Genomic DNA, 19,875 nt, shown 5'->3' on the forward strand with positions numbered 1-19,875 from the left:
AACTACTTGGCTTTATAGTGTTTTGGGGGAATATTACAGTAGATACACATATTTAAGGGGACTGCAAGCATAGTAAATTGTGAGTTGTGTCTGCCTGGGCCAAAAATGCCAGGGACATTTTTTTTTGTCCCAGTTCAGACCTGATGACCCCATCAAGATAGTGACACAAAGATGTGTGTGTGTGTTTCAATAAGATCATAAACGCTCTCTGCAGCGGATCTTAGCATGTGTGTATCAAAGAGAACAACTCTGTGTGAAAACACTGGGCAGAGCCACTTGTCAGCACAAATTAGCTAATTGTTCTGCACTTGGAACATGGAATATGACAAATTTATTTCAATAGAGAAGTTGGTAAAGATATTCTTCTTGACTTTACCCGTCTTGTAAGTTTTATTGCCTTGTGTGTGTTTTAAAACAACATGACTAAAGTTCAAATCGTCACTGCGTCCCAACCAGGTTTCGACATTCATCCTTCATATATCCTGCTTTTGTCTTGTATTAGTGCTGCAAAATGAACATGCCGCATTTCCAAATAATGAAATGGTACAAGCTTGGTGAGGGATGAAAACAGGAAAATTAAGATTAAAATGTTTCGCACAACCCCTCAAATTTAATTCAGAAAGTCAGTGGGAAATGGTTACCTGTGCGCAAGCTGAATAGAAAGTGAGACACTAAAAGTCAAGATTTTAAAAGGGTATTTTGTTCTACAACTGAAAATTTAAATTTCTTTACAGTTTTTGTTTTCAGAGCCTGTTTGATCTACACAGCTCAAAAAAATACGGGAAGACTTAATCATCACAGTATAACATCAACTCAGTTGACCTTCTGAGATATAAATCTGTCAAAGTTAGGAAGCATAAGTGTTGCTAATTGTTCTGCACTTGGAACATGGAATATGACAAATCTATTTCAATGGAGATGCTGGCAAAGACATTCTTCTTGAATTTACCTGTCGTGTAAGTATTGTTGCCTTGTCTGTGTCTTAATACAACATGACTCAAGTTCAAATCTTCTCTGCATCCAAAGCAGGATCGAAATTCATCCTTCATATATCCTGCTTTTGTCCTGTATTAGTGCTGCAGAACGAACATTTCGCATTTCCAAATGATGAAATGGTACGAGCTCGGTTCAGTTAGTGTGTCAGTTTTAGTGGCATCTAGTGGTGAGGGTTGTGAATTGCCACCAGAGGCTAACGGTACATTCATATGCTCCATGGATGGTCCCATTTCCTGAGTTGTGAACATGTTCTTCCGACATCAGTGTGTGTATTCATGTGCTCTGAAGTCGGAATGTGGAATAAAAATGGACGCTACTACAAAGACGTGTTGAATTAGCATTATCAGAGCATAAAAACAACATGCAGACATCTATTTCACTGTAAATGGACAGCCGTTTTAACAACATTACAAATTACATGTTTGCATAACATGTATATGAAATACATGATTTTGCACAAATCAAAGTTCTGTATACTTCTTTATGTCCCATGTACACTTTATTTCTCTTTCTGCAATAAAGATTGTGATTGTTCCAACACCACATGAATGCACCATCAGTCACTGCTGACCCCTCCCTTTTCAAGTGCGCAGGAGAAGGTCCAGTGGCCGACACGCTCTGTCGGCTCTTGTGCTAAACAACACGTGTGGTCCTCCATTTGTCCAAATGACTCCTCTTTCCTATCTTCTAACAAACCAATTGACTACTAACGTTATTTGTTGTTCTTCTTTGTATGTATTCAGCGTATTGATGAAACGCGCTCTGTAGAGCCGTTGATTGATTTTGGCTACTGAAGAAACATCCCGGCACAACATGGCGACTTCCATGTAAGAGGACCCACGGCATATGTAGATAGAAATGGCTCATTCTAAGGTAATAAAAACATAAAAGTGCATTATGTATGGTCTTTATACACCACTGAGAATGTAGTTATGGATATTATATTGCATTTCTGTCAATAAATCCTAAATATACAAACACAGAACTATAAGCCATTTTATCTCAACAAATTATACTAGTACAGTAGTAGTACAGTTAGAGGACATAACCCCTTTCTCAATGGAAGCCACACCATACTGAATCTTTCTAAATAAGATGCCATGAAATGTGTGAAAAAACAGGCCGATTGAGGATTTTGCAGGATGCGTATCGTTTTCTGAAAGGAGAGGATCAAAGAGCAGGGGGATGCATGCAAGCTGAACGGGCACGTGCCTCGAAGTGCTATCAGTGACAGGTGGGATAAATCACCTTGTCAGGCATGAAAGGAAAGGGGCTGGTAACACTGTATAATGGAGCCCTCAACCCATCCAACACACACACAGACACACTGCACCTCGTGCACACTCCTGTCCATCTGTGAGGAGAACACATTCAGAGACCTGGCAGATGTCAGTTTCATCCCGGAGATTTTGACGGCATTTCCAGCATGCTTCGATTCAGATATGATCCTGCCTACATTGAATGGAAGCCTGGGCCTCAGTTTGTGTGCATGTGCAGGCTCAGCTTCATGCATCAGCAAAGGCTTTTTTGTATGAATGGAGAATTTCTTATTGAGATTTACGTAAGAAGTTGGTGAATGAATTATTCAGCCCGTGATGTGAAAAATATGGTCTCCTGTGTTGGCTGCCAAGTCTGCACTCACATAAGTAGAATAGACTCAGATTGTGCTGCGAGCTGCTGTCTTGAAGAATCAATGTGTTAAAATTATGTACAGATGGCTTGATTAATTAATTGATCCTTAAATGTTTTGATAAGAAACAGGGGCACAGAGGACCCACACCCTGCATGCATAATTTATTAAAAAAAAATAGACTTTAGGTTTCATTTATTTTCACATCACAAAAGATGCTGGTTTAAAGTGCTGAGCAAATATAGAACATCAGATAATTCTGCAAAACAGACACACAACTATCAACTAACAATCCCAACACTTAAAATGTTCTGTATAATATGTTTTCCTGATAGACTGTGTGCTTTCAGTAGCAAAGGTAAAGTTGTATGACATTTTTATATAAATGAAAATGGGATTTTGTTGTTGTTTTTATGTCCGATGTCAACATTTTTTTAAATTCAGCGCCTCCAGCATATGTACATGGCAACTATGATGCATTAAAGGTTAGCGAAAGATCATGGTTATGGCAAATAAAATATGGTTATGGTAAGGTAACGATAAAAATCCCACTTGGTTATGGTTAGGGAAAGATCATTGTTACCATTAGTAACCATTTATAGTGCACACTACTTCCTGTGTTGTCACTGAAGGTTGGCATTGTATATACATTTTGAGGTACAGAATCTTCCAATATAGAAGTATTTCCTGGGGATAGTGGGCTGACCAATCCCTTGTCTATTAACTATGACAGTTTCTTAAATCACCAAGTAGTCGATGTTTTTTGTTTGTTTTTTTAAGCCATGTTCATGTTCCGTAACCTTAACCTATAGGTTTTGTTGCCAGGTTGGTTTGTCATCTGTGCAAGCAGCTTATTACGACACGTGTGTTTATTGTTAGACGTCAATCTCTAGTGGCCCTAGTAATTCTAACGGGGCTTTTTGGCCAGCATAAGAAAAAATTAAGTAATTAAGTAGTTATTTAAAGAAATATCTGAGCAATATTTTGTTCTTAATCACCTGGAGTGCATAGTTTGCACTACTTCTCTATCTCTTGCTACATCCGTGAATGGATCCATGGATGAAAAAATTAATAAACAGCTGAATGCATGAGCAAACACAACATTGCTTAAGCAAACAACTAACAAATGTACTGTTACAACACAAGCGGGCAGAGGCCACCTGCTCTTACCATCTTTCTGTTTGGTTTCATGCTGTCTAAGGCCAAACTTTCCTGTTGAAAGCATTCATCCAGAAAACAGGATCTGTCACAGGACACCTGAGGTGGTGAGGAGAGGGACGGTAAATAGCAAAGCAAAAGAGAAAGCTGATTCGAGGAGAGGAAAGAGAAGCATCCTGCTATCTGATACCTCTGAGTCTGACTGACTGGATCATATTGACTAGTGGCTCGAATGCGTAGGCCTGCTCCGGGATGATTGCACTTGCTGGTTGCATAGAAGTCCCTGACATGAGCTATTCCATTGCAGGATGTGTTTGACATGATAAATATTAGGTGTTGGTTAGAGATAGCTATAGGGTGACACTCAAATAATATGGGATATTTTCAGCAACATTCTTTTTCAGGCAGTGTTAGGTGGTAGAGTTTAAGGTCTTCTTCAAGGGCAGTTGTTGCCTGACATAATGAGTTTCGTTGTTGAAACTTGTGCAGTGTCTTTTATATTATTGGTATTGGTTTATTGGTTTTTGGCATTCCACCAGTTAGTGGAAGAAAACAGACTGTGAAACTATTTAAGTTACAAATCCATTTAAATACAAGATGCAAAATATTTATACCGACTGTGTTTTAATTACAATATCTGAACATGAAACTAAAAGCAGAGTCCTTATAGTGAAGTTTATATATATATATATATATATATATATATATATATATATATATATATATGGAGGAGTAGCTGGAAAATGGATCTGTGAGGGTACGTAAGACAATACACCAAGCTGGTCCAGAAGATTCGCCTGGATGATGGTCGGTTCAAGGCTTATTTTACGATGAGTCTGGGACAGTCTGCTGTCAATTGTCGGACCTTGCATCACAAAAAGTACCACTACAGGGAGTCCATTGGTCCCGCTGAGAATTTTTTTGTGGTGGGTTTTGTATGTTTTAACGTCAAGACTATGTTTTGGTTTATCTAACAGCCTAAAAATCTGGTGATGGTGGGCAGGTGGTGTGAGACTTATTTGTAACTAGCTAAACATTATAATGATAATGTTGGTGAAAGTGAGGTAATCTTAGCTTAACACAGACTATGAACTACATGCTCCCTGTTAACTTTTAGTAGTTTACAGTTTAAATTAATAAAAACAACTTACCCAAAATCTCAATTACCACACTAATTTGCTTCCAGGCTTATTGTTTTCTGTTCAAGTCATGGTAACAACAGCCACTAATAGTTTGCCCTTCACTATTGTCATCTGATTGCAAAACTCGAGGAATTTTTTTTGCCTTCAGGCAGAGAAGAATATATTGGTTGCACTGTATTGTGTTTGTTTCTTTGATTGTTCAGAAAAAGAAGTGAAACATAGTGTGTATATAGCATAATACTAAACTAAAATGATTTGATGAGGGAAAAAATAATTATAGTGTGGAGTAAAAGGATTATTAGCATATTTCAGCATGATGCTTCTGTAGCTCATTTACAATTTTGAAATCGTAGATAATGTGGATCTCATTTGGCACAGGAACTGATGCAGACATTTATAACTGGGGAATGACCTAGCCAGAGGACAAACTCCAGCAAACCTAATGCATAGGCTGCATGTATGAGAAATATGAGATAAATCAGTAATGTGATGCCATACTGCCAGCACATGTGGTGCAACATGGTTGACATGAGAAATATAGGTTTTTGCCTCTTGGCAGATTAGCAGCAACAGCAGATAGTGTCTCCACTAATTAAGAAGTAGTGGGTTGAAGATTAATAAGAATTATGCTAATGATGCTAATTTGACATTAAAATGATCTCCATTACTACTGGGAAACATGGATGGATGATTGCTAATTTAGGCCTGCATCTGTATTTGTGTGTCACCACCTCATCCAAACAAACAATATACTAACACATATAGTATGTGACCACACTACATAACATAAGTGACACTACGATGTATGTGGGCCAGTGTCATCATAAATCATACTCGCTGGCTGGAGCCATTCTCTCAAGGCTGCTGAGGCTCTATATTACTGCCATCAACCAGACATGAATCCCATTCTAGATAACGCAAAACTGGGTCATGCATCCCTGCTTCTCAAAAAATACAAAGATCCAATATCATCTGCTAGTTACCGGCCTATATCATTAATTAATGTTGATATGAAGATTTATGCTAAAGTTGGTGAACAATTCATTAAGTATATTAAAGTTTTGTATGCAAACCCATGTGCAATGGTGTTGTCAGGCAATGTTTGCTCTTCACATTTCACAATTTCCAGAGGTTCTCGCCAAGGATGCCCTCTGTCTCTTTTATTATTTATTTTATCCCTTGAATCTCTTGCTCAAAAAGTACGTCAATCTACAAATATTTTACCTATCATAATAAATTCATTCACCATGTATCAATTTATGCAGATGATGTGCTTCTTTTTATTAGTAAACTCTTACAGTCATTCCCATATATTCTGAAGTTATTTTCAGACTTCAGTAGTATTCAGGATACAAAATAAACTGGCAGAAATCTGCTCTCCTTCCCCTATGTAGCTCTGGTGATGATTTAACTCAAATTAAGATTCCAATTGTAAACCAATTTAAATATTTAGGAATTGACATTTTTCCAACTTTAGAATCTACAGTCAATAATAATTTTATAAAAGTTCTGGAAAAAATCAAAAAAGTTTTAGGGAAGTGGACGCCAAGGCCTATATTCAGTTATAAAAATGATAGTGTTACCGCAAGTAAATTTTCTTAGCTCTATGCTGGCTCTAAGTCCACACATTGAGTATTGGGATACTTTACATAGTCTAATCACCGGTTTCATTTGGAATAACAAAAGACCAAAGATTAAACTCACAACTGTTCAGAGAGAGAAATCAGCTGGAGGTTGGGGAGTTCCAAATTTCAAAGTCTATCACTGGTGTTTTGTATTGCGTACTATAAAATCTTGGTTAGACCCCAAGTTGGTGCTCTCTGGAGGAGAAATTAGTTTATCTGCATAGATTACAAGATCTAATTTAGGCAAGTCCCATTAAAACAAGCCAAAATGCATTCCGGGCCTATTATTTCTAATCTTTTACTAATTTGGAAGCTTGCGACCAACAATACTTACTAGAAAAAAAGTGGCATTATCATACTCCAGTATTTCATAACCATAATTTACTGCTGGGCGGTCGGACAGTGGCCTACCCAATGTGGACGAACAATGGAATTTCTTTACTTGGACAGTTATTCAATACTAATGGTCTGCGTATATTTCAAGATTTGAAGGAAAGCTATAATTTACCTGGATTTTCTTTTTTTTAATATTTGCAGCGTTCTGCCATAAAGGCAAATGGAGTTCCATGGGACTCTAAACTTCCAAAACATGATTTTACAAATCAACTGTATAATGCAAATACCAAGGGAATTCTATCTACAATGTATTCTCAAATAATGCCTATAAACCAATTGCAATTCAAACAATCTGGCAAAATGATTATAGCTTCATTTCCCCTACATAAGCTTGGGAAACTATTTGGAATAATATTAACCAAGCTTCTAAAAATCCTAATTACCGATCCATTCACTTATATTTGTATATAGAACATATTTAACACCCAATATTAGACACTTGATTAAGTTAGAGTCATCTCCGCTCTGTCAACTGTGTTCACAGGGCAGTATAGGTACTTTTCTTCACATGTTTTGGGAATGCTCTGAAATAGCAACAAGCGGGCACGTTCTTGTGAAACTGTCGCTGTTGTACAAAAAGAATGCAGATTGACTTGCTTTTCCCAACAAAACTTTGTGTTTTCCTAAAATAACGATAAATTTTCTATCAGGCTTTTTTGTGTTTTGGCGTTATGTTTGGGTAAAATTTTGGTTAGGTCAAAGTTTTTGATAATGATTTAATTTCATTTGATGTATGAAATGACAGTGATTAAATCCACGAGGTCCACTTGTTTCTACAAGTATAGAAGCATCTATTATTCTAGGAATGATGGAAATTTAATAATATAAGAGCAGGTTTTCACAAAGACAGCCTCATTGAGAATTGATTGACTGACTGATGATAATGAAATTTACTGGATAGACATTAAAATCCATAATCTAATGAGATGTTTGCAGAGTCAAGGAGTCATTTAAAAATAAACATAACTGATGGGGTTGGTGTGTTGTGCATGGCTGTGCTCTCTGGGCTCCAGCTCTTATCTCTTTCATAGCTATTTTAGAAAGAGGCTTGCTTGCTTGCCAAGGTCACAATGAATGGTGATGCAAATAAAACAAACAAACAACATCTGACCATAAACTATTCTATGACAAAAAATGAGGAAGAGCAAAATGTCCACAATAGAAAGATTTTTTCTTATCATTGTGTAGAAATACAACACGTCTTCAATCCGTCTGTGATATTCCCATCTGTCCTCCTATCTCTGGTTAACCTTTCCTTTTTTCCTATCTTTGCATTCTTGAAGTACTATACTCTCTTTTTTGAATCTCTTTCACCCTGTGACTCTTTTTCTCTGTGAATCAAAGCAAGAAGTCAGGAAAAACCTGGTCCCACAGCACTGTCACTGTGATGATTTAAGACAAATTCAAATCGCTCACCCTAAGGGCTAAAAGACATTAGCCAAGCAGAAGAAGCTATAAAATGACTCGTTACACTCCAAAGCAGTGGAAAAACACACCCTACAGTTTACAGCAGAATCCCTGCTTTAATCAAAGTATCACGCCTGAGGGCAAGACAACTACAGAGGCAGTGAACAGTGCAGTAGAAATCCCACACAATCTATTGTTGCCTCAGCTGAACCAGAAATCTGAAGATGAGAATGCCCTTAAAGAAGGAACCAGAGCAGTCACACTGTGGGTTAATATTCATTTATTTAGTTGACTATAGTGTTTTAACTACATATATACCTACGGCTGAGAAATGAAAGAGAAACTTGAATAAATGAGGGGGAGAACCGTAACCAATGCAGATGCTTCCATACAGATCATAATTGCTCACTGAAATTAATATGAAGAGTGTGAAAGTGACGTTACCACAGTCACCAGATCTTGAACCTACTAAACCTATAGTAGTTTTTGAAGTGACGTGTTAGACAGCACTCTCCTTTTAAAAAACACTACATGAAGAAACATTTTCTGGAAGAACGGTGTTCTAATGAAAGCTCTTCCTTTGCCGAATTATGTTTTGATCGTCGGTGGCGACATTCAAAATGCTGTATTAAGTTGCTGCTAATGCAAACCGAAAATTTCCCACTGCTGCAGGAGCTTCACATTGAAGGCATTTAAGTGCATTACCTTCTATCTAGCTTTTTAAAACCAGTTACCATCAGAGTCCAGAGCCATGATCGTAACATAATAGCAGGCACCTTCTTCTGAGCAACAGGTTATATAAATCAGTTTCTTGTTTTCTTTCTGAACAGGTATCAGCAGGAACATTTTTCTTTTATCAGTGAGCAGCATAAACAGTATATGTTCAGTAGCGAGTCTCCCTGTTAAGAGTGAGGCGAAGTTGTCGAGCACAAGGTGTAGCGACAAGCGGGCACGTTCCTGTGAGACTGTCGCGGTTGTGCTCGCCTCACGCACGCGCCCGCTAGTTGCCAAAGTGGAATTGTCTTGAACTTTTTGTAGGCTACGTGACATGCTGCAGAAATGCCATGGAAGAGAGACTGATCCTCGCTTCTTTTGAGTTTTACTAATCAGCATGCAGTGTGTAGCTATCTACTTCACTATGGCATTGATCGCTTGTTTTGTTTTGTTAATCTACTCCTCCCACACGCTGGCGAAGCCTCCCTCCACTGCTTGTTTGGGTGGGTGATTTGCAGGCTGATCAACATACCACCCCTCCTGTGTATTCAGAGCCAGTGAGCAACGGACTTTCAAAATAATAATAATAATAGGCCTAATAAAAACTGCATTAACTTGCAATAAAAAAAAAAGTCACATTAATTAATTTATCTGTTAATGTGATAATAATGCATTAACTTCCCCAGCCCTAGTAAAAATGTAAAAAGAAAAGAAAAACAGGAAAATTTAAGTATGTTAATCAATGTATGCTGCTTAAAGCTTACCAGTCAACCTTCATTGACAAAATTAATAACATAATAAAGGGTGTATTAGTACAAGCATTGTTACAAAATAAACTGACTACAAGTAACTGACAATGCAAGATTTCTGGGTATTTTCCCCAGCTTTTGGTCTTTCATACAGCTCAAGAATGTTTTTGAAATTTTACATGTATGGCCTGGCTCACAAAAATTAAAGACTTTGTCCAACTGCCAGAGAAACAAGAAGACAAGCATTGAGGTCAAATTATGAGATAGAATGGTAACATCCAGTGCCAGCAACTTTAAGTGAGTGGTTACATTTTTAAGTGTCCCCACTGGAAATTTTAACCACTTACGTCCAAAGACGCCAATGACGGTCATATGCTATATAACTATCCATCGTCAACCGCTTATCCTGCGTACAGGGTCATCGGGCGACATCAGCCCGAAAGGCGGGGTACACCTTGGACAGGTCGCCAATCCATTGCAGGGCCACATATAGACATACAACCAGTCACACTCACACCTAAGGACAATTTAGGGTCACCAATTAACCTAGTCCGCGTGTCTTTGGATGGTGGGAGGAAGCCGGAGCACCTGGAGAGAACCCACGCAGACACGGGGAGAACATGCAAACTCCACACAGAAAGGCCGGGACGAACGGGGTTCGAACCCGGGACCTTCTTGCTGTGACAGTGCTGTCCACCGGACCACCATGCTGCCCTGTAACAGTCTATTTACTTTTTAAAAACAAATAAACTAAATGTCAGTCAAAGTCATCTATTTTGAGAATTTATCTAGAAAGTTTGAAAATGTGTTTTGTACTAAGCAATGTGACCACTATCAGGAAGTATTCCATCACAAATACAGTGATTATTCTACATTAAAGTTGATTAATTCTCACCTCTCACTGACAAGCTCCTCCATCACCGGCATCTGGCCTGCAGCGCTGACATTCATGTAACCATAAATGCAGAGAGTCCCTGCAGACAGAAGATCACAATTAACAAATAAACATAATCATTTATATTATTATAGGCTGAACTTTTAATTACAAATATAAAACAATTCATGCAGTTAACAGACTCAGTAGATTACATTAACATAAACATATTAAACCAAATCAGAATTATGCAACTGGAACATTTATCTTTGACATTTGAAGTACAGTGCCAATTGACCTGTACTGTGTATGCTACATCAGATTTTTAGGACAATAATCTTGGATTTAGTAAAGGGTAGACTAACTGGCATAAACAATAACTTCAGGCTTGATACAATGACAATTCAGGAGTGCCACTGAGACATTTTTCGCAAACCAAGATGGCTGCCACTGATGTGGAACTGTTTCTCTTGTATTTGCTATCACATCAGTTTTAAACAAAAAGAACAAAAGAAGAACAAACTTCTGACAGGATTTGACGAGTTTAATTTACCAGCTATGCTACATAACATGTTTCGTTGCTCTGGTTGTTGGTCTATGCAATTTCATCCAGAGGCATTGTGGTCTGCACCTTTGAAAATCAAAATCAAGAGTTTCCAAACTAACTCGTAGGCTAGCAGTTTGTTCATCTGTACCAAAATTGCAATGTCAGCGCTTTTAGTTTTCAAGAAAACAAATACTACTTTTGAGTTGCAGCATGAATTCATTCAATTAAAATTTTGTTATGTAAAACATCAGCACATCTATAAAGTGGAGACAATCCTATGTAGCCAGTATGACAAAATAATGCATCATAGCATGACGTAACTGCTAACAACCTGAGGATTTTTTTATTTAGTTATTTAGTTTTATTCATACTTTATTTTACATAAAAATGAGATAGAACAAGGCTTGACTGTTAAGTGAATGTAAATGTCCATGTCCATGGAGACAGGATGCAATGGATGGATAGTGAAGGTCAGCCTGAAAGAGGTCATGAAGAGACCAAAGAGGATCATGACCTGCAGATTTATCCCGTGAATAGCAAAACCCATTATGCTTCAGCCCATATGGGCAGCTGTCAAAACCACTTTATCATGTGGACATTCAAAGCTGAGAAGCCTATGAACAAATCCAAGAGCAGACTGGACAAAATCATCATATTATCTACATTATAAATAACAGCATGAAGGGCAGAGATCAAAACCTGAGACAATAGACTTTGTTTTATGCAGCAAGCAGTTTTGTGGCATTTAGAATCATGCTGGTATAAATAATCTTCTTACACAATATTCATTCTCACACACATACAGCACAAGACCAGACAATTATGCAAACAAAAGCTTATATTACATCATAGTACACTGGATTACAATCCAACATATGGCATATGCTCAGGATCTTTAACACACACACACACACACACACACACACACAGGGCTGGCATACTTACATGGATGAATTATTCAGCAGATAACTTTACAGTTATGAAGAGCGACTCCTAGCATCCCTTGAAAGTTAGTTGACTCTCCATAGAGAAACTGAGCACAGTCACAGTTACTAATAATATATATTTTAGGTCAGGTATGTTGAATGATCAATCAATCAATCAAAGATATCAAACAATCACCTTGTCATAATGACTTAGCTATCTCATTATCTCAAGGTAACAAATGCTGCTCATATTTAGCTTGTTTTAAGCTCCCAATACTGCGGCTGTTGAAAAAAAAATCTCGCCTTTATGTAGATAATTATGTATGGCTATTATGTATAAGTAATTTGTCCCTTTTAGTCACACACACTCTGTCAAGCTCTTGGAAGCAGTTAAGATTTTCTCTGACTGTTAGCATCTTTCAGATTGTCATCTTAACATTACCATCTGTTTACTTGGCATTTGGTGACACTGTATGTTTTTCCTCGCCAGTTGACAGGTGACATCCATTTAAATTCTGTGGTAAAGACACTGCAATTTGCTTTGCACAAATTTTCACTTTGCATGCGTCTCAGTATAAAACATAATAAGAGCAAGCAGAAAACTTCAAGTTTGTCAAGGTGGGTTTTTTAACCAGAACTATTACTATGGAGCAATGTTTTGAAAACCATGTCAAGTGAATGTTATTTTCTATCTACCAGAATATGCCACACCTTTTTTCCTCATGCTCACAACTTTAGTGTCTTATTATCGTGATATATTATCCATACATCATGGACTCCTTTTGACCTTAAGAAAAATAAACATTCTAGAAAACGACAGAGTGGAAATGATGAGGATTAAGGATCAGCTTTAATAAAACATTTACCATTATGGCCTCCATTTATTATCTATAATTCGATCAATTTCTGATCATCAATGACATCCGTTCACATTATCTCTTGATAACAGTTTTAAATAAATGAAATAATATAAATAATTAAGGTTTTGGCTTTTGACAATACAGGACTAAACATTTGTCATGTTTTCATGGTGCAAATATGAAGATATGACACCCAGAATTTGCTGTAAGAGGTTAAAGGCCAGCTGTATATATATCTGAGCATAATGACATTTATTTTTTAATTCAAAATCTCTCACACCCACACACCTATACACAAATACACCTTCTGTATGGCCCCACCTGTTACCCAACTAATGGGACTGGATCTAAATGTTTAATTTGGCTCCCTGCACATCACACATTTTGAATTAACAGAAGTATTCCTCCGCTTTTAGCAGAGGCTAGCTGTGCCAAGCTAATATGGCAAACCAGTCTTTCCACTGAGTGCACATAGACTAAATTAAAATTAATTATTCAGTTCAACTCTTTGTAAGAGAGCAAACAAGCCCCCGCAAAATGTCAAAGTAACAAAGAGGTACAGGGATGACTAACTGTTATATATTGCTGAATTTCAAATTGCAATCCCTTAAAGTACTTGTAACTGAAGAAGTAACAGCAAACATGCACAGAGATGTCTCATTATACTGTCCCATTACATGAAATAAAGACCAGGATTAGGATTATCCCAGATATCCAACAGCATAAATAAATGAAGAGTAGCACCATGATTGCATAGTGTAATTATATTTACATTTAACACTGTGTACCTAAAAAATTTAATTAGACAGACTTCAAATGAGAAAGGTGCTCGGTTACACTGGTGCTATAGCGTGCAGTATGTAAAAGAAAGGTAGGAAAGTTGCACCAGTATCATGTGAAATGTTCTTTTCAACAAGTCCTCATAGCTAAACATTTGTCAATGACATTTGTCAGTAAATATGATAGTTCCCCAAATCAACATATATGACCGTTAACAGTACCAGTCCAGCAACAGGCATGGATCTTAAGCACATTACTTTCTGAAACATTCACAGTTTGGTTAGTTTAGGCAATACAACTACTTGGTTAGGAAAAGATTGTGGTTTGGGTTAAAATAACTATGTTACGTAAGTAACGCAAGTCACCTACGTAACATTTAACTTAAAGGTTCAGTGTGTAATATTAAACATGATCTATTGATAGATATGCACTATAATATACAAAACTATGTTTTCAGTGGTGTATAAATATGATTTTAATACCCAAGAATGAGCCATTTATATTTACATGCACAGCAGGAGAAGTTGCCATGTTGTGCCGCCATGTTTCTACAGTAGCCCAACGGACAAACTGCTCTACAAAGCGTTTCATCACTAAGTTAAATGCGTACGAAGAAGAAGATGAAGAAGAAGAAGAATGTCAGTAGTAATAATAGTAGTGGTCGACTGTTATAAGTGAGAAAAGAAGAAAAATTTTAATAAATGGAGGACCACAAGTATTATTTAGCACAATAGCCAACAGAACGTGTCGGCCATCATAGCTTCTCCTGCGCGCTTGGAAAGGGAGGGATGAGCCGTGACTGATGCTTTCATGTGGTGTCAGAATAATCAAAATCTTCTTTTACTCCTTAATAAAGCCCCATCCGATTTATTGTTTAGCAGATATTATCGCTAGATATAAGCGACTTGCATTTTGTCACGTCATTACATGACAATAAAAAAAAAGTAGCCCTCATCAATTTTCCTCTCCGGGGACCAGACTTGATAACCCCCCCGTTTTTCACAGCTCTCTTCAGGCTCAGCTCAGTGTTTAATGTTACGCTAACCTAGTGTTGGAGGCTACGCTGCTAACAGACATCTCATTTCTCTCTAATGTATTACTAAATATTTTCTGACATCTCCAACAGCAGATAATGCTGCCTGTTGCTAAATTAGCCACAAAGCTAATGCCATGTTTATCAGTGGAGGAGTTTAACATTAATGAGCGATTAAACTGTAGTGTCTCTAGTTACAGTCGGCGTCACTGTATCATAGAGCCAGAAGGTTGTTAAGAAATCGTTTCTGTAGCTAGGGATAGAATAAACAGAGTGCAGGTGATAAAATAGATGTAGAAAGTAGTCATCGTGGCAGATTATCTATAAGCAATAACTACTGCATGACAAAATATATATATATACACACATATATTTGTAGAAGAGCCCTGTTTATTTTTATGATAGCAATGACATGAGAGATGATATATGGCATTATTATAATTTTTAGTAGTTGTACTATATTGGTATATTTTATAGTTTGTGTTTCGCTGGCACCCGCTATACATACACTATTTAATTTAATGTTCATTAGTAGTAGCAGTAGTTAGAAATGATTTCTGTAGTTTTATACATTTGACTCTTATTTATCAAAACCTCATCACTAGATGCCACTAAAACTTACAAACTGAAACTTAAGTTGAAATTGGTGACTTGGTTTCACACAGGACTTGACCAGTCCCCTGGGTAGAAGTCCTGTGTTTGTTTTGCCCATCCACCTACCTACCTACCTGCCTCTGCACATGGACATTCACTTTTCACCTGTCACCTGACTTTGCTACTGTCAAACAGCCACTAGAGATCGTGGCCTAACAGTAAACCTAAATAAGCTACTTGAACATTAGCCCGATACAGCCGGTTTTCTGGTAAGGACAAGGCTGATTCTTTTGCCTCACAAATTCCTGTATGTTCTTTGATCTTGTTAATGCTATTATTTTCTCATTTTTCATGCTGCTATTCTATTACCTATGAACTAAATTGGAGCACATCGTCCCCTTCAAAAAAATGTTATCACCGAGAGCATGAATGCACAGGAATTTGTGGGGCAAAACATCAGCTCACATGACGACATAAGTACATACTGATACAGATTTTCCCACCTCCTTCCTATACATGTACAACGCAGGTCATGGCACTTGTGTAACTGAGTGTTCATTAACCCAGAACAGATTTTTAATATTATCATAAGACTCATTTGCTACCAGTCTGAAATCTCCTTGGCACTGTCTTCAGGTCACGGCCGGCCTGCTGACTCTGTTCTATAATAGACACAGTCGGGGAGGTGAGGCGAGCTGAACGCATGACAGAGCTAATGGGCGAGGCCGCTGAGAGGGTTTACTGGAGTCTGTCAGCTCTCATCCAGTCACACAGAGGAGGAAAGGAAAAATTCAAGGAATATGATGACAGTGTGAGAAACTGAAGGAGCAAAGTGAAAGAAAGAGAAAAGTAATCGCGGAAAAGGAAAAAGGGAAAAACTGAGTTAGAAAGAGTCAGGAAAAGACAGACATGATACACCGACACTTTCTTCATTTGGTGACTCAGGCAAACAGATTTGGGTCGATGTAGGAAAACATAACAGTTGAGTTAGAAAAGCCCAGGTAAGCTCATACCTTGGTAATGAGACACTGTTAAGATGCCTGGCTTCTGTCTGTCACTACTGCTGTGGCATGGAAACATCTTAAAGTTTGGACTTGCACAGCGCTAAAGGTACATCCTGATATCAACGGAAGCAACGGCAACAAGTGAAAGGCAGAGGAGCCAGAAAAACCACATCGGTTTATAGCTGGCAGGCTGTTCAAGCAGTGGGCGGGACATCACAAGTGGACAGAAATATTCTGTTAAGAGGTTTATTCATGGCAACATGGATGGGAGACACAGCTGCAGTCAAAAGTGCATCATAACATTTTAAAATTACAGTCCTGAATGAGTGTAGCCGACAGCCCACTTAATGTACATAAATGTAAACATAGCCACTGATAATACGAAAAAGTGTCAGTGGGTATGTTTGTATGAATATGTTTATTTTGTATGTATGAAATAAAACGACTATTGGCCCTAATGGAGTTGAAGTCTGTTTACTCCATGTCTGGGTCTCCCTGTAGCCATTAAGAGAGCAGCTGACAGAACATTCCTGACTGAATCTCATAAAAATTTTAAAGTTCAGCCACCAGCTGCCTCTCAAGTTTGGAGAAGTGTCTGAATGGAGTCATGGCGTCATGTCATGTTCCTGTATTGATGCAACATTCCCATCCTGGGAGTACATTAACCCCACTCAGCTCTTTAAAAGACTTATTAAATATTTGACAAACTAAGTGCAGGTGTCTGAAAAAAACATATCCAAGCCTAATGTGCACATCTATGTTTGGTGTGTCCTGCTTTCCTTAATGAGGTTGCAAAGGGTTCATTAAATACCAGGTTATTTTTTATTGGTTACCCTGTTTTTGTAAACTATTCAGTTTGGTTTCAGTAAAACCTGAGAAAGTGCTTGAATGAATATTTGTTGATGCACTTAATCTGTTTACAACTGTGTTATTTATTGATCAGTTTGACCAAAGGTCTCCTTTCACTAAACAGTCGGATTACTGTTCTGTAATAAACTCATATTTTACACCTTAACAACCTGAATTCTAAATCAATATAATACATCGTCTTGAACGTAGCTATTCATATTAACTTCTTCATTTCAGTCTGTATTTAAATTATTTCTTCATTTTAAAATGAATAAATCCTTTACAGTGAAAGATGCTCACCTGTTTCTTACACCAACAAAATTTTGCGTCCATGGAGCATGAGAATTAAAATCTGTGTCTGGTTGAGCCTGCTGACTCCCAGTCAGTCAGTGATAAAACTTGTAAAAGTCTAAGACAAATATTTTGAAGTAAGATAATTCCAGGAGTAAATTTTGAATCTGTCTCATAAATTCTTTATAAGATGTGTGTAAAAAAAGTCTTTCTGGGTCCCATGACCTGTAATTTCGACACTGCTGTCACTACGCCAAAATTGCAACATAGCCTGGCGCTGTTCCTTAGGTCTTTACTGACCTCTTGCACAAAAAGGGCTTATTGTCTGAATGTTGACTCCAAAAGTAAATTGTAAGAGTCACTTTTGGAATAACACTTTCAGCACTAACAGAGAAAAGTTGGTTGGCAAGCTGAAACACTACCAACCCTAAGTTTCAAGACAGCCACCATAGTCCCTGTGCCTAAAAAGTTGGCAGTGTCTAGTCTAAACAATTATTGCCCTGTGGCACTCACCCCCGTTTTTACAAAGTGCTTTAGTTCTTTGAGAACCTGGTTCTCCAGCACATAAAGAACAACATCCTTTTCAGCCTGGACCCTCTTTGCTTTTCAGAACCAACCGATCCACAGAGGATGCCATCTCCACTGCCCTCCACTCAATCTTCAGACGCCATAAAAATAACAACACCTACATCAAAATGCTGTTTGTTGATTTCGGCTCAGCATTCAACACAGGTTCGACAGTCTGAATTGGAGGTCACACCTCCTCCACTCTAGTCCTGAACACTGGAGCCCCTGTGGGCTGTGTGCCCACACCCTCAACTGCAACCCCACACATGGAGAGAACTCTGTTGTGAAGTCTGTGGATGACACCATGATCATCATAAATTAGCATTGTAACCTTTTCTATTTTAGTTCATGTTAGTTCTAATGGTTGTTAGCATGTTCAGAATCGCTCAGGCTATATTTATATATTGCCCACAGGTGTTTTTGTAATCGGATTGCCCATTTTACTCTCTAGAGGATGCAGCACATGAACACCTCACTATTGCTGGAGTGCCAGTTCTGCCAACAAGTTAAATTGCTGAGGGTTACTGATCTCTCACTACAGGAGTTTCCTGGGAGGAGCCTAAGTTTGAACTGAGAGCAGAAACAAAGGAATAAAAGGAAGGAAGGAAAAATAAAGGAAGGAATAAAATGCAAAAGCCTGGTTGGTATAGGACTACACCGGCAATCAATTTTTTCCGGTTTACAGAACAATCACACCAGGTTAGGAGGTTAATTGGAAGTATTGAGAGGGAAGATACAGAGAAATTATGAAGATAGTAAATGGCAGATGATCACAAATTTGTCCCAGAAAAATGTCAGTAAGGAAGTGAGCAAAGATTTAACAAAACAGACGAAATCTAGAATGTGAATGAGCAGAAGTAACAGAGACGTCGAGACCAGCAGACAACTCCAAACTGACTGACTGAGGCGTAGTGGGGGTGGAGGGCTCGTCTGTGTTTGTTAAGACTGTGTGGTAGAGCTGGTTCAGGTTTCCTGAGGTTCAGCCAAAGGCTTCCAGTAAAGGTGGGGCTAATCTTCAAAGTTAAGCTTCTGTGTGCTGTCAGCAGAGCAGCCTCCTGGAGGTAACAAACCAAAAAAAGAGGAACTCTTTTTTTAATTTTTATTATATATACACATATATATATATTCCACAAATTTATATTGCAACGTCACATTTTTATTTAACTGCTGCTGCTGCTGCTGCTGCACAGACCAGAAAGAGCAACTGAATTTTAGGCTCAGCGACGTATAATTACTTTAGAAAGATGTAGGTACAATAGATTGAAGCACAGTAGAGATTTATTTATGGGTTATTTATTGTCTATAACATAATGACATTGTTTCTATTGGATGATACACTCTGTTGTAATATCTTTAGTTCAGTGCGCATTGGTGTCCTGCTCTTATTGCCAGGCAGGCCTGCTTAAATAGATTTAGGGAAATTTAAAACCGTATCAAGGTTAAACAAGTTGTAAGTTAAGCGATCCTTGAGGAGAAGTTCAGCCTGTGCTGCAGCAAAAGTATTATTAAAAAACTACAATATGAGTACACAACAATTAAAATCTTAAAATAAACAGTGACATTTAGGATTAATTAAGTTTAAAACCAATAGTCAGCTATTTAAAACAGGAAAGTTGTTGTGAGTATGGCGTGAAGACTGCTCTGCCATATTCACAAACCCACAAACACACACAGACAATTGACCTTTCAGCTGTCTCCATATGTACTAATGCATGTCCATATGGGAAATACAC

The 19,875-nt window shown here is 37.9% G+C and overlaps 1 protein-coding gene across 2 annotated transcripts in view; it reads right to left on the minus strand.

The window, feature by feature from the left end:
* The window catches only part of htr4 (5-hydroxytryptamine receptor 4), a 182,647-nt gene that overhangs the window by 121,255 nt on the left and 41,517 nt on the right, over nt 1–19,875 (minus strand). For both annotated transcript variants that reach the window (XM_038700090.1, XM_038700091.1), the window contains exon 2: nt 10,713–10,791. In XM_038700090.1, the coding sequence (XP_038556018.1) occupies nt 10,713–10,768 (56 nt within the window). In that variant the 5' untranslated portion in view covers nt 10,769–10,791. The remainder of the gene's footprint in view (nt 1–10,712; nt 10,792–19,875) is intronic.

The sequence above is a fragment of the Micropterus salmoides genome, unplaced genomic scaffold, assembly GCF_014851395.1.
Source record: "Micropterus salmoides isolate LMB-PRFRI ecotype aquatic unplaced genomic scaffold, ASM1485139v1 Ms_hic_scaffold_5, whole genome shotgun sequence".
In the NCBI taxonomy this organism is placed as follows: Eukaryota; Metazoa; Chordata; class Actinopteri; order Centrarchiformes; family Centrarchidae; genus Micropterus; species Micropterus salmoides.